This window comes from Stegostoma tigrinum, chromosome 2 (genome assembly GCF_030684315.1).
Source record: "Stegostoma tigrinum isolate sSteTig4 chromosome 2, sSteTig4.hap1, whole genome shotgun sequence".
Classification (NCBI taxonomy): Eukaryota; Metazoa; Chordata; class Chondrichthyes; order Orectolobiformes; family Stegostomatidae; genus Stegostoma; species Stegostoma tigrinum.
This window is the reverse complement of record NC_081355.1, coordinates 22,810,566-22,833,635: the sequence shown is the minus strand read 5'-3', so window position 1 is coordinate 22,833,635 and position 23,070 is coordinate 22,810,566. Positions and strand designations below refer to the sequence as shown.

The 23,070-nt window shown below is 41.1% G+C and overlaps 1 protein-coding gene across 5 annotated transcripts in view; it reads left to right on the top strand.

Moving 5' to 3' along the window:
• LOC125462486 (collagen alpha-6(VI) chain-like) overlaps positions 1-23,070 on the top strand; it is a 164,326-nt gene that overhangs the window by 62,005 nt on the left and 79,251 nt on the right. For all 5 annotated transcript variants that reach the window (XM_048552571.2, XM_048552580.2, XM_048552599.2 and 2 more), the window contains 8 exons: positions 5,171-5,316; positions 5,577-5,669; positions 5,776-5,829; positions 19,429-19,500; positions 19,609-19,635; positions 19,756-19,800; positions 20,312-20,365; positions 21,377-21,439. In XM_048552571.2, the coding sequence (XP_048408528.1) occupies positions 5,171-5,316; positions 5,577-5,669; positions 5,776-5,829; positions 19,429-19,500; positions 19,609-19,635; positions 19,756-19,800; positions 20,312-20,365; positions 21,377-21,439 (554 nt within the window). The remainder of the gene's footprint in view (positions 1-5,170; positions 5,317-5,576; positions 5,670-5,775; positions 5,830-19,428; positions 19,501-19,608; positions 19,636-19,755; positions 19,801-20,311; positions 20,366-21,376; positions 21,440-23,070) is intronic.

Genomic DNA, 23,070 nt, shown 5'->3' with positions numbered 1-23,070 from the left:
AAAGAGTTGTCAGACATCACTTCCCACGGACAAATCCTTGCTGACTATCCCTAATCTCACCAAGTGTTTGTTAATCCTGTCCAATAACTTGCCAGACTCAGTGGCCTATTGTTCCCTGGCTTGTCTTTGCCATCTTTCTTAAACAGTGGAACAACATTAGCCACCTTCCAGTGTTCTGTAGCTTCACCAAGATTGAGCAAAAATCTTGGCAAGGGTCTCTGCAATTTCTTCCCAGCCTCTCACAATGTCCGAGAATGGATTTGATCCATCCAAGGGATTTATCCACCTTCATGCACTTTAAGGCTGCAAACACCTCCTCTTTGGTAATATGCATGCGGTTCAAAACATCCCCACTTGTTTCCTTTCTTTCCTTAGCAGCCATGATTCTCTCTCAGGAAACACTGAGGAGAAATATTCATTAAAATTTCCCCCATCTTCTGTGGCTCCGCACATAAACGGCCATGCTAATCTTTAAGGGGACCTATTCTCTCCCTAGCCACACTTTTACTGTTAATGCAGTTACAGAACCTCTCGGGATTATCTTTAACCTTATCTACCAGATCCATCTCATACCTTCTTTTTGCTTTCCTGCTTTCCCTGTTAGTGTGCTCCTACCCTTTTGATAGTCATCTAGAGATGCACATGAACCTGATAGCTTAAACCCAATGTATGCCTTTTTTTTTGCCTGACCAGAGCCTGAATATCCCTCGTCAGCCAGGGATCCCTAAACCTGCCAGCTTTTCCCTTCACCCTAACAAGGACATATGGTACTCTTGATGTCACACATTCGCCCCATTTGCGAGTCATTCCTTTTCCTTCAAACAGACTCACCCAATCGACCTGTACTAAATCCTGTCTACTGGCCCTAAAACTGGTCCTGCTGCAGTTTAGCACCTTAACCCATGGACCTGTCCTATCTTTATTTATAACTATGTTAAAACTAAGAGACCTATGGTTCACTGGACCCAGAGAGCTCTTCGACTGATTGTTCAGTCACTTGCCTGACCTTGTTTCCTAAGAGGAAGCTCAGTGTTGCATCTACATATTGATTTAGGAAACTTGCTTGGACACATCTGACAGGTTCCACCGCATCTGGGCCTTTTACACTCTGGGTGGCCAAGTCAATACAGGCAAAATTAAAATCTCCAATACTACTCTATGATTCCTATAGATGTCTGCAATCTCTCTGCTTCTCTAGTACCCACTGGCTATTTGGGGGTCTATAATACATTCCCAACAGAGTGACCATCCCTTTCTTGTTTCTAAGTTCTAACCTTATGGCCTCATTTGATGACCCCTTAAGAATATCCTGTCTAAGCACTGTTGTTATGTCCTCCCTTATTAATAGGGAAATTCTCCCTCCTTGCTTACTTGTACTTATGTCATGCCTGTACCTTCTGTATCCAGGAACATTGCGCTGCCAGTCCTGCCATTCTCTCAGCCATGTTTCTGTTATGGCTATAATATCCCAAGCTCCAGAACCAGTCCATGCTCTGAGCTCAGCTGCCTTACCAGTCAGGCCTTGTGAGTTGAAATAAATGTACTTTAAACCAGAAGTCTTTTTCCTCCCTTTACTGTACCCCTGGCTGTCCTGAATAGTAAACTTGCTCTCGCTGGCAAATGTATTTTCCCCTGACTTCTCAATGGCACCTCTCTTATTCAGAGTTCCCCCCCACCCCAGCCAAACCAGTTTAAACCCTCCTGGGGAACACTAACAAATCTCCCCACGAGGAAATTGGACTCTGTCTGGCTCAAGTGCAATGCGTCCCTCTTGTACAGGTCACCTCTACCCGAGAAGAAGTCCCAGTAGTCCAAGAACTGAAAACCCTGCCCCTTACACCAGCCCCTCAGCCACGCATTTACCTGGCCTCTCGGTCTATTTCTATCCTCACTGATGCATGGCACTGTTAGTAATCCAGAGATTACTACCCTTGAGGTCCTGCTTTTTAACTTTTTACGTAACTCCCTATACTCATTTCACAGGATCCCATCCCTTTGGCTGCCTATGTCATTTGTACCAATGTGCACTTTGATCTCTGGCTGTTTCCCCTCCCCCTTCAGAACATTCTGCAACCGCTCAGAGACGTCCTTGACCCTGGCACCCGGGAGGCAACACACCATCCTGATGTCTCTTCTGTGGCCATAGAATCTCCTGTCTGTCTCCCTCACAACTGAGTCTCCTATCAGTTTTGCTCTGTCTGACTGCACCCTTTCCCTCTGATCCTCAGAGCCGGTCATAGCAGACTGCTGCTGCTAGCCCCTGAAAGGACATCCCCCAACAGTATCCAAAGTGATACACCTGTCATTGAGGGGAATGGCCACAGGGCAACTCTGCAATCTATGCCTTTCCCCCCTTACCTCTTCTGGTGGTCACCAAGCTACCTGCAGCTTGCACCTTAGGAGTGACCTCTTCCCGAGAGCTCCTGTTAATGGTGCTCTCTGCACCTTGTCATCCATTGCGTTATGAAACAATTCATTGTAACTGACATGACTTTTTGTGGTATTTGCCTTGAGGAGCCAAGTTTAGTTTAATTTCCAAGGTACAGATTTTTAAAGTAAAAATGTCCTTTGAAAGCATAATTTCTGAAAACCCATGCTATCAGATGGCATAGTTATAACAGTAATGATGCTGAATTTTAAAGGCAGGTGATTATATTTTGTCTTGTTTAAGGTGGTCACTGCCTGGAGCTTCCACAATATGGATGTTCTTTGTCTCTTATTACCTTAAGACTGAATATTGTCCAAATCTTGCTGCACATAGAGACAGCCTGCTTCTGCCTCTAAGAAGACACAAATGATACTGAACAGTATGTAATCCTCAGTCAACATTCATCCCATTATGAGGTCAGAAGTGGAGGTGGTCATTCAGAAACCAGGTGAAGATGGTTGGATTGAAGACATTACTCTGAAGAAACGCCCTGGGGGTGGGATTATTGGCCTGCAGCAACCAAAGCCATATTTCTTTGAAATAGGTGTGACTCCAGTCATTGGAATGTTGCCTGCAATTCTTAATGACTTTAATGTTGCTGGACTCCATAATATCACACGTTGTATAAAATAACTCTCATTTCATCTCTTGAATCCTTTAATTCACTTTTGGATCAAGAGTCTAATGAAGCTGGGGGCCAAGTCAGCCTGGTCCATGCTAAGCTTCACTAAGCATTATTTTGCACATTATGAGCAATTTGACAGCACTCTCGATGACTTCAATCACTTTGATGATCAGGTGTAAATTGAAAGGAAGGTCTTGGTCAGCTTGGGTTTGTTTGGCATTTGTGAGCAGAATTATTTTATAGTTTGTCCATATTGTCATGTGAATACCAGCATTGTTGTTATACTAAAACCACTTGGCTAACAATGATGCTAGTTTCAGAGTTCACATCTTCAGCCATTTTACCAGGATGTTCTCAGGGCTCAGAGCTCTTTCCTCCTTTCATTTCTTGATTCCACATGGAATTAGTCTGATTGGTTGAAGACTGGAATCAATGACATTGGAGATCCCACACGGAGATGAAGGTGGATCATCCACTCAGCACTTCAGACTGAAGATAGATCACAAATGTTTCAGTCTTATTTTTCACACTGAATCAGAAATGGAAACATCAATAACTGCAAAACATGCCTATTTCCCTTAAGTTCTTGGGTTCCTCCAAATGTGACACCAGTTCCCATTTCCCCTACCCTGGCCCTCACAGACTAACACCCATCCTGCCCACTTTCCTACTTAGTGTATACAGCTTACTGATTTTCCTACTTAACCACATCCACCCTACCTGTTTACACGCCTTGTCATTCGCAGACACACTCATTTGATTACACATTGAACAATTTTGGCACATTTACTTTCCACAATAGAGTGGCTCGTGCGTACTGGGGCAAGGGGTGGTGTGTTGGAAGGGAGGATGGGTTGAGGTGGTGTTGGGGATAGGGTAGGGTTGGTGGTGAGGTGGCTTGGCTTTGGGGCAGATTTTCTTTTCTCCCTCTGAGACATCATGTGCTGAAGGAGTTCTTCAGAATCCTCAATAGGAAGCTTGGTCAGAAAAATTGGAGGAATTTAATTGAGTGTTTATGGTGAATGGTCATTGTTGGAAAACATATTATGATACTGACTGGAAGGTTTGAGCCAATATGATTGGTCACTGTAAACACGGATTTATTGAAGAAGTCAGAGATAATGGGGACTGCAGATGCTGGAGTAATCCAAGATAACAAAGTGTGGAGCTGGATGAACACAGCAGGCCAAGCAGCATCTCAGGAGCACAAAAGCTGACGTTTCGGGCCTAGACCCTTCATCAGAGAGCTCTGATGAAGGGTCTAGGCCCGAAACGTGAGCTTTTGTGCTCCTGAGATGCTGCTTGGCCTGTTGTGCTCATCCAGCTTCATACCTTGTTGTCTTTATTGAAGAAGCATCAAGCTTTCTCAAATTTGGGTTTTTTTGAAGAGCTGCTAATTAAGAATAAGTGAGAATTATTGGATACAGTATATCTGGATACTCAAAAAGCATTTGATGAAGCGCCATGCACAGGGCTATTATAATTGAGCAAGAGGATGTCATCTTTGACAAGTGAACTGTTTATTCTCGCCAGTCAGGCTTCACTTAATTGAATGATTTAACTTCCCAAGTTGGACAGCTATTGCAGATTGTGTTAGGAAACATTGATTGTTCTTGCAAAAAAACAAAAGCAATCGTCATTTTGTTCATGGACTAAATTTTAAGACACGTTTTGCCCTGCATCTCTACTTATTTGATGGAAACAAGAGGATGCAGAAAAGTATTTCGAATCAGTTGAATTGCTTGGTAGTGTGGAGCAGTAAGGGCTCCATTTTAACTGCGCCGTTAGAAATATTGTAGGAAGAATAGTATGTGGTCATGAGCCAGTCACTACTACGAAATGGCTGGATAAATTCCAACTAAAAAATAATTTGCTCTTGACCATTCTGCCAAACTTGCAAGCAACTGAAAGGATTGCCAATTTGCAATGATTTACCTCAGAAGGTTTTAATTTTAGTTTAAATTTTTGTTTTTGTTCTGAGCATGTACTCCACCTTATTCTATAAACTCACTTAAAAAGTTTCCCCCCCATTTAAAACAGGCTACAACCATCCAATCTTCAATATTACTCAATTATCTATGGTAATTATGATAATAAATAACATTTTATAATTCCAGGAATCCATGCACTCGTCACAGTGGCCCTGGAAGATGCTGTCAATGTGCATGAGATCCATCACATTGAGTTTGGAACTGGATATGGATACAAACAACAGTTGTCAATTGAAATGAAGGATATTGGAAATGCTTTGATGAAGCAAATTGTAAGTGATCCTGAGATGAGCAAGACAGAATTGATCTTCTGTAACTTTCGCTACGAAAATGGAATTGAAAACAAATTGCTCCATTTATTCAGTAATGTTTCAATAAGCAGTTTTATTAGCGTGTTGCTTGTGAATGTTCTTAATATCAATAAGTGCAACTTCCTCCGATGAAGAATTTTCTGTTCAGTTTCTTAACTGTTTAGAAGCTAATCTCACAAGGATCTGTTAAAAAGTATAAATAATGAAATATTTTTCTGCAGACGGCAGCCATGGAAACAAAGTGTTGTAATGTTGCATGCACCTGCTTGGGAGAACCAGGTCTGTTCGGTGTGCAAGGGATCAAAGGGCCGAAGGTAAGTTACTAATATATGCACATGTTCAATCGTTTCACGATTGCTCATTGGAATTTAGAACAAGGAGTGTCTTGTCTATTCGTTAATTGATGTGTTCATGTTTTAGGGACAAAGAGGTGCAGAGGGATTTCAAGGCTACCCAGGAGAAGAGGGAGGACAAGTGAGTTGATACTTTTAACAGATTTGAATGTTTGTCTTTTAAAAGCAGCCACTTATTTATTTCCGGTGTTTGTAGCATTTACCACGTGTCAGTGTAAAGTGAGTTTGACTTCCATACAAATGCACATAAGAGAAAGCTAATGCAGGTATCTCACGATGTAGGATAGCTTGAACACCACCTCAAACTATAAACTGCTTTGTATGCAGGTTACAATGGAATTGATTTTAAGTATTGAGTGTCCTGTTATTTGGACAAACAAGCTGAATGTGTTTGCCACGTATATATAAAGCAAGGTGAGTGGCAGACACCAAGTGGTCAACCTGATGTATTATGCTTGTCACTGCCAACTTAGCAACAAGTTAAATCTGGCATGGCTGAGATGTCATGATCGTACAGGAGGGCAAAGGCCAGAACCTAGATTCATCTCATTATTCCTCCTAACACATAAATATTGTTTGAACAGTAGCTCCTGAAGTTTTTTTCAGATTTGTGCAACCGTGAAGCAATCGAGAGCAAACAGGTTTTGTTCTGACCTGTACTTCCTAAATTAATAATCTATGGGTTAACATGGCATCCTGACTTGCCTATGAATCGGGATCTACTGCCTCAATAGGCAGTCATTTGGAGCAGTCCCGTTGCTACCCATGCAAAATTCACAGCACGTTAGTCATTGGCATGGAGAGGGAGGGTGGTCTATTTGAGGTCACCGATAAAGCTTTTTAGCAACTTAGAATCAATCCCAGTTCTTCCAAACTCGGAATCACATAGCACTGATAAAATTCACTTTGCAAAAGGCAACTTGATAAAGATGAAATTGGTCTTAGAAAATAGGAGCATTTAACCATCCTGTCTTGAGATGAAATGGCTGACAGCAAATCAGATGTATGTTAAAATCCCCTGCCCAATTTTCCTATAGTTCTGAGGCAGGTAAACTGGGGTGCTTCAAATATTGATAGCCCATCCATCAGCACCGTTTTCAGCTCACAACTGTTAAAAGTCTCAAAAAGCATTTATAAGCTTATTTTCAGCCTCTGATGGAATTTACAAATATTTACAGATAGTACAAATACAAGTTTAGAATTTGAAGGCATTTTGTAGTTATTCCAAAATGTTCCAATAAGACTTACAATTACTGTGAAATAAGTAGCCCATACTGTGAATGCCCTGTATAATAAAATAGCTGCAAAGACATAATTAAACATTTCTTTGAATGCTACATCTTTATTTAAACATATCCGTGATATTGCAGGGGTGGTAATTTTCTGCTAGGCTGACAACAACCACTTGCACATAATTCCAGCCTTTGGTTATGTGAATGTGAACACTAGCATATTAGACAAGATAGTTTGAATATTGCCTGACACTTGTATTACTTTTTCATTGCCTACCAAGTAACATGCTGCAGAAAATTGTTGTTGATACATTCTAATTTAACCAAGAGCAATAAGTGGGGAACAATTGCTTACGGAAATAGAGAACATGATGGGGTAGACTAAGGGTGGCCCAGATGACTATCCTGCATGATGTATTGCATTATACCATATTGGCTGTGCAGATAGTGGCTTATGGAATTTTGTAATTGCAAAAATTTTCATGGTCTGCACATGGCACCTCTCAAATTTCTCCAACAGACTGTCTAAGTATCTCATATCGATCATGCAAAGGAAACACATTGAAGAACTGAGATGATAAAATGTTTTGCTTGCTTCTTCAGTTTGTGTTACAGTCTACTGCTATTATTAGCACTCTTTGACACTGAAAGATTGAATCATGCAGTGGAAATTTATGTTCTAAAACAAATGCAATTACCCTGTTATTTGAATTCACCAACCTTGAATTAACAGGAGTAGACTATGCTCAAAATCTATGACTACTTTGGAAAGTTTACTTTATCTTTGTGGAGAATCCACTTCTTATGAAACTGAATAAATAATTATAAAATGTACAAATGTTTACATCAAAACCAGATGTAATAAATTCATGAATAATTCTAAAATAAAGCTGGGTTTTTGTCGATAATAGAACTCACTTTTTGATTGTACTGATGGAACCCATCTGCTTGTTGGATGTACTGGCTTTGCATCACAGAATTGAAATCCATTTGTTACTGATCAGTGGAATACTAGAAACAGACATTCACAAAACCTCAGTCATGCACTTGTGTTTAAAAGCACAATTTTTAGTTCAGTATGGTTTTTGTAATGTGGTGTTAGTTTATATTAGTTTATGTGTCTGGGACAAATGATGACTCAATATTTTTCATGATGTTGATGGCTGAATTGTATCCTCCCATCAGATTAATTGCCATGCCATGATGTAAATATCCTTAAATATCTCTTGAGTTCAACTTACTATTAGCTCTGCCATTTGATTGAAGGCAACCTCAATGTGTCAATTGCACCACATCAGACATGATACAGTTTCAACTCCAATATTTAAAAGGTCAATAATGGAATTCAGAGGAATTTGATTGGGAAATTAGGGTAATAATTTGTTTATTTTGGACTGAAACTAGCTCCCTGATATATTCCCGGAAGTTATGAGGAGCCTAAGAGAGAGATTCTTCCCTAATATTGGAGGGAAGGAACCTGCTAAGACACGGCTAGATGTGCCATATTCCTGGACCCAGTCAAGAAGTATTTTTGATGATCCAAACCAGCTAAAAAGTCGAGTACAGTTCAATGCTCACCTACGCCCCACACTGCATCACTATATTCTTCCACTTTGCATTTTCAAGTCTACTCAGTCTTATCACTTTGATGGCCTTACAGGCATACTTCTCTTCTTCTGCATTTCACAGTCCTGTGCAATCATTCGGCAATGGGAATTGCCCTAATCCTTATGCAGTTTCTTGCCTCTCCTTGATAGCCACCCTCATCAAATGCACTGCGTTAAGTGATGGAGAATGTTCTATTACAATTTGATAGGTTAGTTGCTTCCATGTTGTATGAGAAAGAGCACGGAGTATGAAAGAGAAGGAACAAATTGAAATGGTTCCCTTTTGCTTTTTGCAGCTAGCAACTGCTGCGGTAGCAATGGTGTTTCAGCATACATGGTCATTCAAGATGGGTCCTGCCAGTTACCTATCAATTTATACAATAGTTAGTCAGGCTGACTTGATTTCACGAAACAAGTGAAGTTACAACCTGCTTAGCTTGAATGTGGCAATATATTTTCTCTTTGTGGCTAAGAGTCTTCAAGACCGTATGGATGAAGGGGTCTCAAAAATGCATATTTGTTCTGAGGATGTGACAGGATTTACCATGCATCAGCTCAAATACTCACCCGTCAGTGGAATCAGTTTGATAGATAGCTGGGATTTCCTTGTTGACTCTCACACTGCAGTAAACAAGGGATCTTGGTATTGTCAGGGTGGAGATTCTGAATCAGAGGGTGCAACCTTCCTTAGTCGGACACACAAACTGTATCCCATGGGCTACAAAATTTAAGGGAAGAATTATTGAGGAGCATGATGTACTTACAGACCATTCAAGAACACCAACTGATTAGTGAGAGAATGGAGGGATTTTTCACAAACCTGAGTAGGTTGGTGTCACAGGGGATTACAGTGGTCTTCCTGCACAAGTAGAATGGCCAGCTCCATGAAATGTTAATCATAGTAATTTACTGAGGCCATGCATGCTTTGAGAATCTGAATGCCAACATTTCTTCCATCCTTAAAATGAAATTATCAACAACTTAGCTTGAGACCTAAATATCTCATTGAAATGCACCAGAAACAAACACTGTACGACATAATGGTAACAGGGAAATGTGGCTTAATTATAGTTCTGTTCAGTTTCACTGGTCCTGTTTACTGAACTGTAACTAGGCTTCCCCCACTGCTTGCACAAACAGCTTTGTAAATAGCACTCCCTACAATCAGTTAACTTGCTTTTAAAATTTGCAGTAATCCCCTGACAATGCTAGGTTTTTAAAGCAGTAATTTTCCCATTTCAGTCCACAATCAAAACTACAAAAAAAATTACAAGTATGGTCTTTACAAGATAAGCAGTCTCTCAGTGCAATTTAGCATATTGAATCCATATGGACCCTTTGAAGAGCATCCAACCCAGATCCAATCCCCCCATCCTATCCCTTTAATCCTGCATTACTGATAGCTAGTCCATTTTGGATGTAAATCCCTGGACACTAACATGCCCATTCTACCTAGCCTGCACATCTTTGGACCATGGGAGGAAACTGGAATAGCTGGAGGAAACCCACACAGATACTGGGAGAATGTACAAACTCCACACAGGCATTCCCCCAAGGGTGGCATCAAACCCGGGTCACTGGCACTGTGAGGCAGCAGTGCTAACCACTGAGCCACCATGTCACCCCCTGGGTTCAATTCTCAAAGGAGGAGAAAATGCAAGAGGGCTAACAGGAGAAATCAGAGATAATGGGAACTGCAGATGCTGGAGATTCCAAGATAATAAAATGTGAGGCTGGATGAACACAGCAGGCCAAGCAGCATCTCAGGAGCACAAAAGCTGACGTTTCGGGCCTAGACCCTTCATCAGAGAGGGGGATGTGGGGAGGGAACTGGAATAAATAGGGAGAGAGGGGGAGGCGGACCGAAGATGGAGAGTAAAGAAGATAGGTGGAGAGAGTGTAGGTGGGGAGGTAGGGAGGGGATAGGTCAGTCCAGGGAAGACGGACAGGTCAAGGAGGTGGGATGAGGTTAGTAGGTAGCTGGGGGTGCGGCTTGGGGTGGGAGGAAGGGATGGGTGAGAGGAAGAACCGGTTAGGGAGGCAGAGACATGTTGGACTGGTTTTGGGATGCAGTGGGTGGGGGGGAAGAGCTGGGCTGGTTGTGTGCACCACCCCACCCACTGCATCCCAAAACCAGTCCAACATGTCTCTGCCTCCCTAACCGGTTCTTCCTCTCACCCATCCCTTCCTCCCACCCCAAGCCGCACCCCCAGCTACCTACTAACCTCATCCCACCTCCTTGACCTGTCCGTCTTCCCTGGACTGACCTATCCCCTCCCTACCTCCCCACCTATACTCTCTCCACCTATCTTCTTTACTCTCCATCTTCGGTCCGCCTCCCCCTCTCTCCCTATTTATTCCAGTTCCCTCCCCACATCCCCCTCTCTGATGAAGGGTCTAGGCCCGAAACGTCAGCTTTTGTGCTCCTGAGATGCTGCTTGGCCTGCTGTGTTCATCCAGCCTCACATTTTATTATCTAGGAGAAATCAGACTGTGTTTTGGTGAGAATAATCACGCTGCAATCCAAACAGTTTGGATAGTGCAGGTGGTCAAAGGTAGCCAGGGAATTTTTATTGTGCGCAAGTGGTCACTGTTAGTGAGGCAGGTTTCAATCAGAACCAGAATACCAATAAGGCTGTAGCTGGTATGAAGCTTGTTTATTTCTTGCAATACATTTGTCAATGCCAGTCTGTTCTTCATGTCCACTTCTGAAGGAATATTCTGGAGAGAAATATGGAGAGGAGCGGTGATTGTTGATCTACTGCTCAAGCCCAAGAGAATACTGTTCTGGGATAGATAGGTGGCAGGAAAGAGGTTGATGAGGTTAACTATGAGTGACCCTCCTCTGTAAGAAAATTGGTGAGATCTGAGAATGGGCTTCTCTTTGTACAGAGGCAGAAACATTTGCCTGGATGGACCCTTCAGAGACACTGAGGGTTTCTAATGGCTTACCTCTGAGGTATGTGGCAGTGATACCTTCAAACCTTGAAAAGCAACAAATGACAGAGTAGCAATAGATATAGGCTGCAGTTAAGATGTACTAAATGCCCAGGAGAAGGGCGACATTGCTACAACAGGAAGAAAGTTACAAATTCAGCAGAAGTTGTCATTTTTTGAAGTGCATTTCCATCTGCAGATTCTGGGAATAAAAGTGCTACAGTGTGTGTATCTCAGTCTTTTTTTAGTCCTCTGACATGCACTGATTGCCTCCCTTATTTGGAATGAAAATAGACTAAGATTTCACAATACAACATACACTTTGAATGAGATGCATTACTTTCCATAACAGCTTGTCCAGTTAGAGTGGTTTTAACATGAAGAAGCATTCAACAGTGCAATAATTAAGGATAAAGAAACGGCCTCTGATCCAGAAAAAAGGGAGTTTAGGATAGTTAATAAAGAGCTTTGGCTCTGGAAATGTGTTTTTTAAAAGTTTTTGAAGGTGGTGAGTAGGGTGGAGAGGCTACGTCATTTTGGATGGAGTTTCAGAGGGTAAAGGTGAAGTGGCTGGTGGTTCTTCACCAGCATCAGTGTCCAGCAACAAGCAAATCCAAAAAAGGGGTTGAAGTTAGGAATAGAGTGATTGGAAAGCAAAATTACTGAACAATATGAAATCATGGTGGAATGTGTTGGTAAGAATGAGAGTTTTAAATTTATTACACTGAAGAATTGAAAGCAAGTGAAAAAAATTGTAAATATGAACCAGTGAGAACTGCAGTGATTGACAGGCAGGATTTATCATGGAATGTGAACCAACATTCCATGTGGAAAATGGGAACCTAGCAAAGGCAGCAATACAACCATATGATTCAACAGAACAAACAAACTGCCTGTCTTACTAGATTATGTTTTAAAAAATCCAGACAAAGGCAAAGATGTTAAATGTTCTGACTCACTTTGACTAAACTATTTACATTCCTTTTAATGCCTCATTCATCAAAACTTTACTAAGGGACAAACATTACTTGCACATGGGACACACTTTCTTCCGACAATATAGCAGCTGCAATACTGAGCCCACCATTTCAAAATGTCAATTAAATCAAACAATCAAATCCATATATATGAGTCAGAATTTTTTCTTACAAACATAAGCTGACTTAAAACAAACAGTAATTGCAAATACCTCAATAATGGGGAAGCTTTTAGGGATAAGTTAAGTCAAAATCAATAGTTAATATTTTGGGTCCAGTGTCCCTTCCTCAGAAGGTCTCTGAACCCGAAACGTTAACTCTGTTTTCTCCCCCACAAATGCTGCCAGACCTGCTGAGCTTTTCCAGCAACTTTGTTTTTGTTCCTGATTTACAGCATCCGCAGTTCTTTTGGTTTTCAAAATTAGTAGTTACTTGGGCAAATGTGGGTTAATTATGGAAAGCCAGTGTTGATTTATTCAGAACAAATTATGTTAAAACACTTTTTTGAGCTTTTTAATGAGACAACCAAGTCGGTTGGTGACGGTAAAAGTGTTGCTGTGGTACACTTGGACTTCCAAAAGGCATTTGATAATATGCCAAACCAAAAATGTATGAGCAAATTTGGAGTTCATGGAATAAAAGGCAGAGTAGCGATACGATATGCCGTTAGTTGAATGACAGGAAACATAGGGTGGTTATAAATTTTGAACTGGAGGAAGGTTTACAGTAGAGATGCTCTGCCTGCAGGAGTTGTTCTGTGGGACAAAATTTCAACATTTGCGAAGTATTGCAAAATTGACAAGTCTTGTAAACTGTGACCTGGATAGTAAAGAACTTCAAAGGGCTGCGGACACATTGATGGAATGGAGTAACGGATGAAAATTAATGCAGAAAAATTTGGATAGAGACAATACAAAATTAAGTGGTTGCCAAAGCGGATGGATTTGGTGTAGACATGTATAAAATATTGTAAGTGTTAGGACAGGTTGAGAGAATGCTTAATAAGGTTTTATATGGATGAGCATAAAGGAAAAGAGTAATTTTGTTTGACAAATCTCTATAAAGCTCTGTTTTAGTCTCAGCTGGAGTATTGCGGGCAGCACATTTTAAGAAGAATGTGACGGCACTGGAGAAGTTGCAATTAAGAGCCGCAAGAATGGTTCTAGAGAAGAGGACCAGTTATATGGATTGATTGAGGATATTGTGACCAGGTTACCAGGAGAAACATAATAACATATGAAGTGGAAGCAGGAGTACCTATTTGGCTCCTCAGAAATTGGTGGCATAGTGGATCGTGAAGAAGGTATCATAGATTACTAAGAGGTCTTGATCAATTAGGCCAATGAGCTGAGGAGTGGCAGATAAGTTTTATTTGGATAAATGCAAGGTATTGCATTTTGCTAAAGTGAACAAGGACTTAGCTGATTAATGTTAAGCCCCTGGGTAGAGTTGGAGAACTGAGAAACCTAGAGCTTCAGGTACATAATTCTTTGAAATTTGCATCACAGGGAGACAGAAGGGTTAAGAAGGTGTTTAGCAGGCTTGCCTTCGTTGCTCGGATCTTTGAGTGTCAGAGTTGGGACGTCAAGTTGAGGATATACAGATGTTGGTGAGGTGTCTTCTGGAGTATTATGTGCAGTTCTGGTTGCTTTGTTAAGGGGGAGAATAATAATAAACTGGAGACATTCAGAAGAGTTTTAACCAGGATGTTGCCAGGAATGAAGGCCATAAAAATAGGCTGGATAGACTGGGATAACAAGATGTAGAGCTGGAAGAACACAGCAGGCCAAGCAGCATCAGAGGAGGAAGAAAGCTGATGTTCCGGGTCTGGGCCCTTCTTCAGAAATGGATAGACTGGGATGTTTTTCACTGGCATGTAGGAGGTTGAAGGGTGACCTTATAGAAGTTTAGAAAATCATGAGAGGTATAGATGAGGTGAATAGTCAGGGTCTTTTTCCTGAGGTGTGGGAATTCAAACCTAAGGGGCATACTTCTGAAGGTGAGAGGAGAAAGACTTAAAACAAGACATGAGGAGCAACTTTTTTACGTAGAGAGTGGTTAGTATCTGGGATGAACTGTGAGAGGAAGTGGCGGATACAGGTGCAGTTACAGCATTTAATAGATAATTGGATAAGTACGTGAATATGCAAGATTTGGAGCAGTACACCACGATATTGTGCCAACATTATGAGCATATCACTTAAAGATATGCTGCATGTCTGTTTTGGGGTATAACGTAACTGTGTACTTTACTGAATTTGTCCAAGGCTTGAAACACAGTCTGGAGTAACTTAGTAGGTATCAGCTGGGGTAGTGCTAGAGACAAATTGTCCTCTGTGTCCCTGATGACCATAGCCTCCTTTTACCCGTCCCACCATTGAGTTGCCTGTTGCATTCTTTGATGAGCTTGTCACCATAATGAACACATAATGTATCTTCCTGGTTGTTTCTCCAGGGTGATCCTCAACTTCACCCCCTTAAATAAAATAAGTGAAGGCTTGAATGCCTATAAAAGACAGCCACTTTAACTGTAAATGTCCTTATCAGTTAGGACCAAGTATAGCATCTTAACCACCCAGCACTAAAACTACTCATTGCGCCAGGATCATGCTGGAGTACAAAGGTAACTCTGGGCCTCCGTTCCCCACCACATCCCACATCCTTAAACACTTATCCCTGCATTCTTCCCCATCGTCCGTGTAATGCTTGGAACCAGGTGGTCCTTGTTGACTATGAGATCCCTGATTGGGGTTGTTAACTTAGGTCAATCAGGATCCACTGGCTGACCGATATAAACAGGGGATTTAGGATCTTCTCAGTTCAGGGAACTGACTCTGAGCTGGCTGGCTGCAACCAGTGTACTGTACACATGTAAATAAAGGATGGCTCGGTGATAGGATACTCGCCTCTGTGCAGTTATTTCAGCCCACAAGGAGCTCAATAACATTTTTTTCAAAGCTTAGGACCATTTGTTTAGTTGCCCCTGCATCCTACCAATCTCTCTCCTGCCTGCTTGGCTACATTTCCTCTGTGATTACCAAATTATCCTGCCCTAACTTGCAGCTTGGTCTGTTTTCCCTCCTGTTCCCCAGCATATCCTCTCGAAGCTCATCTTACTCTGCTTCTTTGACCCTATCTGATCAGTGTTGATTATCCAGCTTCCCTTCCAGCCTCCCAGTGTAGCTGATGTTGTTAATGGTTTTCTCTCTCCAGAGAATGATCCTCCACATTAAGTCTGCTGACATCACTTGTCACCTCAAAAAAAACACTTCTTAAAAAGTTATTTTAAGTTGTCGTCTCTTCCTAAATTTTAGTGAAACTTCAATGCTCAGTTAGCTCTAGTTATAAGTTTTCAATCCATCACAACATGGGAGCAGCTTTTAGCAAAGTCACAAATGACTGATAAAAGTTGCTCCAGTATTGCCTGTGACTAGTGTTGTGCTGCAGGGGTCAGTGCTGGGACCTTTGTTATTTGTTATTTATCTGAATGATCTGGATGTGAATGTAAAAGGCATGATTAGTAAGTTTGCAGGTGATGGAAAACCAAGAACCAAGAACCAAGAAAATTACAGCACAGGAACAGGCCCTTCGGCCCTCCAAGCTTGCGCCGATCAAGATCCTCTGTCTAACCTGTCATCTATTTTCTAACAGTCTATGTCCGTTTGCTCCCTGCCCATCCATGTACCTGTCCAAATATATCTTAAAAGACACTAACTTTCCACGCATATCTCCCTTCAATTTTCCTCCTCTCACTTTGAACTCATGACCCCTAGTAATTGAATCCCCCACTCTGGGAAAAAGCTTCTCCACCCTGTCTATACCCCTCACGATTTTACAGACCTCAGCCAGGGCCCACCTCAATCTCCGTCTTTCTAATGAAAATAATCCTAATCTCCTCAGTTTAGGAGGTATCATTGATTGCAAGGAAAGTTATCAAAAATTACAGTGGGATCTTGATCAGATGGTGAAGTGGGCTGAGGATTGGCAAATGCATTTCAGTACAGATAAATGTGATGCATTGCAGTTTGGAAAGTCAAACCAAGGTAGGACTTATACAGTAAACTGTAAGGCCCTGAGGAGCGTTGTGGAACAAAGGTACCCAGGAGTACAATAACAAAGTTTGTTGAAAGCAGCATCATAGGTAAACAGGGTCGTGAAGAAGGCGTTTAGCTTATCAGTCAAGGCATTGAGTATGGGAGTTGGGTCGTTATGTTACGCTTCTATAAGCTGTTGGTGAGGCTGCACTTGGAGTATCGTGTAAAGTTTTGGTCACCCCATTATAGGAAGGACATTGTTAAACTGGAAAGTGTGCAAAGAAGATATATGAGGATGTTACCACATTATAGGAAGAGTTTGGCCAGGATAAGACTTAATTACTGGGAACTTAGGAGAATGAGGTATGACCTTACTGAGGTGTATAAAATCGTGAGGGGCGTAGATAGGATTGATTGATTTTATTGTCACATGTACCAAAATACAGTGAAAGGCTTTGTTTATGAGCAGGACAGAGAACTCACAGCAGCAAAGGATGTACAGATCAAAAAGACTTAGCGGCATACAGGTTACATTGCAGGTTACATTATTTGCAGCTAGAGTTCATCCATTAGTCTGATAATGCCCGGAAAGAAGCTGTTCCTGAACCTGCTTGTGCGGGTTTTGAGCCTTCTGTATCTTCAACCTAACGGAAGACGTTGCAGGAGATCATTATCAGGGTGAGATGGGTCTTTGATGATGTTGGACGCCTTTCCATGGCAGTGAGCCATGTAAATAGAGTCCATTGATGCAAGGTTGGCTTCCGTGACGGTCTGGGCTGTGCACACCACCTTCTGTAGTTTCTTATGGTCGTGGGTGTGTGCATATAGTCTTTTTCCTAGGGATGGGGAATTGAAGACTAGAGGGCATTGGTTTAAAGTGAGAGGGGATAGGTTTAAGAAGGACCTGACGGGGAACTTCTTCATGCAGACAGTGGTGCATATACAGAATGGGCTGCCAGAGAAAGTGGTTGAGGCAGGTACAATAGCAACATTTAACAAACATTTGGATAGGGCCACGGATGGGAAGTCTTTAGAGGGATATGGACCAAATGTGGGCACTTGGTAGCTGAGTGGGCACCTTGTTTGCATCCTTGACATGGTTGATAATGTTATCTTCCGCCAATACTTCTGCTCAGTTTTCCAATGTGATGGTACTGAATTCCTCTAATTTAGTTTTTGTCGATCCAGTTATAGCTGACCAATCACCTGTGATGCCTTTTTTTCTGTTCCCGCACCTATACCTCCGGAGCTTCCCGAGGATCCATGCTTAGCTCCCTACCATTTCTCAATTCCACACTACCCTTTGGCACATTCATTGAAAACTCTTGGGTTCCACATGCATGCTGACGACAGTGAGTTCCACCTCACTGTTTCAAGCTTACAGAGCAAACAGGCTAATTTCTACAGTGTCATTATTGAACTTGCTATAACGTGGCTGCCTGCGCTAAGTTTGTGCCTCATGGTAGAAGTCACATGATTATGGCTACCCAGAAGGCACTCTAGTATAATTTTGCAATTTTTCTATCCCAGATACTCACTGATATCTCTCCTAATCACTCCGCTGCCTCTGATTTGTCATGTTGTTTATCTGACTGGCAGTGCTGGATATCCAGAAACTTCATTCAACTAAATATCAGGAAGAGTGATGCCATCATCTTTCCTCGCCATCACAAATCATGTCCCCCAGCACAGACTCTTTAAGTCTACCGGTCAAGCTTCTGAGGTTGAGCCAAAATGTAACAGTCTTGATGCTGCTTTTTATGCTGAGCTGACTCACCAATCATATATCTACTGTATCACTAAACTGTTTTTATTTCATGTCCATAATATTGCCCATTTCTGTCCTGCCTCAGCTGATCTACTGCTGTAACCCTAATCTATGCCTTTCTTACACATAACAGTGTTCATACACTCCTGACTCGAATCCCAGATTCTACCCTCTTTAACCTTGAAAACTGGGTCACTCACACTTTGCCCACATCAAGTCCTATTTCACTCATCCCCGCTATCCTTCCTAATCTACATTGATTACCATTCTGGCACTGCCTCAGTTTAAGTCTCAACTCTGTTTTAAGATCCCTCCTGTCTATCTATGTAATGTCTTCTGGCTTTACAGGCATTTGAGACCTTTCAAACTCCCCCAGTTCTGGTTTCTTAAATTTCCTGAATTCACTTTGGTCCATTATTAATGCATAAGCCTTCAGATGCCTAGGTCGTATGTTCAGGATTTTTTCTTTAACTCGCTTAGCTTCTCTGCCTCTTTTTTCCTCCTTCAAGACATTTTAAGACATCCTTTCTCTTTGAACAAACTCCTGGTCATCAATTTTGATATCATCTCCTGTGACCCAGTGTCAGTGTTTGGTTGCTAATGCTTTATTAACATCAAATGTGCAATTTAAATGCAAGTTTTTGTTGCCAATCCAATTGATGGGTTATGTCCCTGGCTGTAGTTTATTACTGTTGCCATGTCTCACTCTCATTAGCCCACACTATCAATTTTGGCAGCTATTAGACAAGAAATGATGCAAAAAAAAAGTAAATTTTCAAACAGTTGGGCCTCCTCAGTACCTTCCCTTCCAATATGATATCGCTTCAGATATAGAACCGTCTCAATTTATATTCTAAAACACTGTTTGTGCTCAATAAAACAGGGCTATGCCAATCAGCCTTTGTATAAATGACTTGAAAGTATTTACAAAATGCCAACCAGTATTCAAGCATTGTGGTATTTATTCCATCAGTGAAACTGACAAATTCATTGATCTCTGAATTTTAAGAATGATTAAGGCAGAGGTTTTAAAGAGGTTGTTGAGAACTCTAGCTGTTACCTTATTTATCTTTTTAAACAAGTGTTTATAATCAATGCCTACAGTTTCAAGTGACATTGCTTTGATATCACAATTCCATAACATAAAACATTATTGTTTCTTTAGGGTGAGAGAGGTCCACAAGGATATAACGGTACGGTCGGAGATGATGGATGTCCAGGTGCTAAGGGCTTCACAGTAAGGATATGTTCCTAATCTCTTCATGCCAGTTTTCTGTTAAATTAAAAAAAATAAGTATTACGGATGAGTCTTACAATTTTACAATCAACTGTATGTATATTTCAGGGAAGACGAGGTTATCGAGGACAAAAGGTAAGCATGGATTTTTTAAAAAAAACTTCTGGTACACTGTGCATGAAACTTGGACATTTCCATTAGCCTGATCTTTCTACGTTTACACCGTGTACTAAAACCTGTGTCCTTTTCTAACAGGGTAGTAATGGAGACATTGGCATTGATGGAGTAGTTGGAGAGCAGGTATAAATTTTTTGAACCAGACTTGCTTGGAAAGACCATTCACAAATGCAGTATAATATCGTAATAAATTGTGAGATGATAGCATATAAATCAAACTGTGAGGCCTTAGAAATCTCTTCAAAAATTAGGGTTGACTTGCCTGTACCGTGGATACAGGTGAACCATTGGTTTGGATAGTCAGCATTTTTGGCAATTACCAAGTGAGCTAGTCTCAAATTTGTGGAAATTTTTATTCAACAGCTCATATTGCATGTTTGCTCCTTTTTACCCAATTATACGCAATAGACAATTATAACATTGATCTGTGGGTGCAAAATTGAGGTGGATTGCTCACACAAATGTACATGTCATGACTGAAAAGACCAAGTAAATGCAAAAACATGAGCTTTGAGGCAGAAAAGTTGGGTCGTCATACACATAGGATTAATTTATATCCAGTGATCTCCATAATATATTCATTATGTAGCATGTAAGGGTTAAAGTACTACTTAAGAATATGGTGTTTTTACAGGGAGAGTATGGAGTTGCTGGACCTCCTGGTGAAAAAGGCATTCGTGGAAAACCGGTAAAATCTCTCCTGTTTTCTGTTAATAATTAGTGAAACAAAGAAATTCGCCGCTTTGTGGAGAATTGTCCTGTTTCGATGATATAAAAGGGAAAAAAAATGCAAGTGCAGGAAGTATATAGTAATTTTCTTGGCTTTTATAGAGACAAAAGGCAAGATAGTGTTTAGGTACAATTCCTAGTCTAAATTTTTAGGCGTCCTTTTTCTCCCTGCCAACATTGAAAATTGGAATGGCTGTATTTGTTGACATCCAGCAACGTGCATGCTAATAATGGAATCACTGAAATGAATCAAAATAACAAATGGTAAAACTTAACAAACCTTTAAAATGTAAAAGTGTAGAAGCAAAGAAGAAATGTTAAAAAAAATCAAAAATTGGCTTTATAGTGAATGTACATAAAAATATGAGTATTTAACAAAAATCGGCAGTGAGTATACACTGTCAGATTAAAATAATTGGATGGGAGGTGGCAGTAGACATTCTCAATTGGAAAATTGTACACCTGTGGCTGGCATAGATTTGCAAAGTTTCCATCCACCCCTAGTTATTGTTGAATTGTGTGATTACCATACGAAATACTTAATACTTTTGAGCTAAGACTTGTGCCATATAAACCACAAACATTGAGACTCGAATGGCCACGATTATCTGAATTTGCAATAGCTACTATGGCCTTTTAGTAGGCATCAAGCACAAGAATCAGATTTTTTTGCCATTGGAGTAGTGGGGGAGCTACCATGCTTAGATTACCATTCTTATTGCATGGAAGGACAATATTTTTCTCTGATTTTTCAGCTAAAGTAAAATTGCAAGATATGAACATTACCTGGACCAATATACCACTTTGGCGGACAGTGCTTTGGGTACCTTGCAGACTCCCTGAGTGAATTATAGTGTTCATCTGTTGAAATCAATGAATGAAACCATTCCTAACCTATGGAATTGTTTAAATTCAGCTGATGGATTTAAACTTATTTCTGATAACTAATACAGCTTGTCTTCATTTCTAGGGTAGAAAAGGCCAGAAAGGTATTCCAGGTGATCGTGGAGAGGCCAGTTCGCGTGGAGACCCTGTAAGTAATCTTTAGGAAAATGGCTAGCATGAACATAGATAATCAAAGACTGTGCAGAACATGTTTCCTGCAGTACTGTTCAAACCTGTTTGTTAATGTTGTCTATGGAATGCAACTGCTTAGGATTAATTCAATTGAACAATGGCGGGGGGGGGCTTCGATATTAAACTGATGGCTTGGAAGTTTTGCAAATATTAAAGTGTATCATACTTTTTTTTAACAGTCAGCTGCATTTCTGAAATGCCTGAAAACCCATCTTTCTATTTAAGATTACAAGCTGTAGAACTGGATGAACACAGCAGGCCAAGCAGCATCAGAGGAGCCGGAAGGCAGATGCTTTGGGCCTAGACCCTTCTTCTTCAGCCTTCCTACTCCTCTGATGCTGCTTGGCCTGCTGTGTTCATCCAACTCTACACCTTGTTATCTCAGATTCTCCAGCATCAGCAGTTCCTACTATTTCTATTTAAGATTTGTTCAAACCTGGTTTGAAGATATAAAAACCCTGTTGCTAGAAATGGAGCTAGAGTTTGGTGCTCCCAGGGTGGAGGAATATCATCCCACTGCTTACTCGGTAATCCCTGACACATCAGAAATGTTACAGGAGTGGGAAAGGAGTTGGAAGCAAGCCCATCCTTGAGCCTTTCAAGGCTTTTGTTTGCCAGTTAATTACAACTTGACAGCCTTATCCCACAGCCAGTGTTATTTCAGTTGTGAGCGGAGACCCATACCATATGGGAAGCCCAGCAGCTTTATCCACTTGGGCTACGATAATCAAGAGTGGGAGGAATCCTTTGGAGCTACTCTCAACCTACTGGAGGCGCACCTTGCCAATTTACAGGAGCACTCAATCATAAGTATCTGAAAAACGGATTTGCCATTTGCCACCTTGAACCCATTTGATAAGATCATAACTGATCTAATTTTTTTCTTATTCATTCATGAGTTGGAGGTACCACTGTCTGGGTCAGCATCTCTAATTGCTCGGAGTGAGGTTAAGAATCAACCACATTGCTGTGGGTGTGGGGCTACATCGTGCCAGATCAAACAAAGATGTCAGATTTTCTTCTCTAAAGGACTTTAGTGAACCAGATGGACTTTTATGGTAATCAGCAGCGCTTACATGGTTGTCATTAGGTTGGTCTATATATAAAATTATAATAAAAGCAGTTCAGAGAAGGTTCACTCAACTGATTCCTGGGTAAATGTTATGTGGAAATGTTGGGAAGGTTGAGCCTGTAGCCACTGGAGTATTTGGGAAGATGAGAGATGATCTTATCAAAACATGTAGGAGACTGAGGAGATTTGACACAGCAAATGCTGAAATGATGTTCCCTCTTACTGCAGAGACTCGAACAGGGCCACAGTTTAAAAATATGTATATTTGAATTTCACCATCTGCCGTGATAGGATTTGAACCCATGACCCCAGAACAATAGCTGGAGATTTTCGAGAGAACTCGCCCAGTAGCATTACCATGATAACGTTATCTCCCCATATTTTTCTGTTCAGCTCAGATACTTGAATTCCTTGTGAATCAAGAATCTATTTAAGTTAGCCTTAAAGAAATACTCAATGAACAGGCCTTGATACTTACCTGGAAAAGCGATTTCCACAGATTAATGATCCTCTGA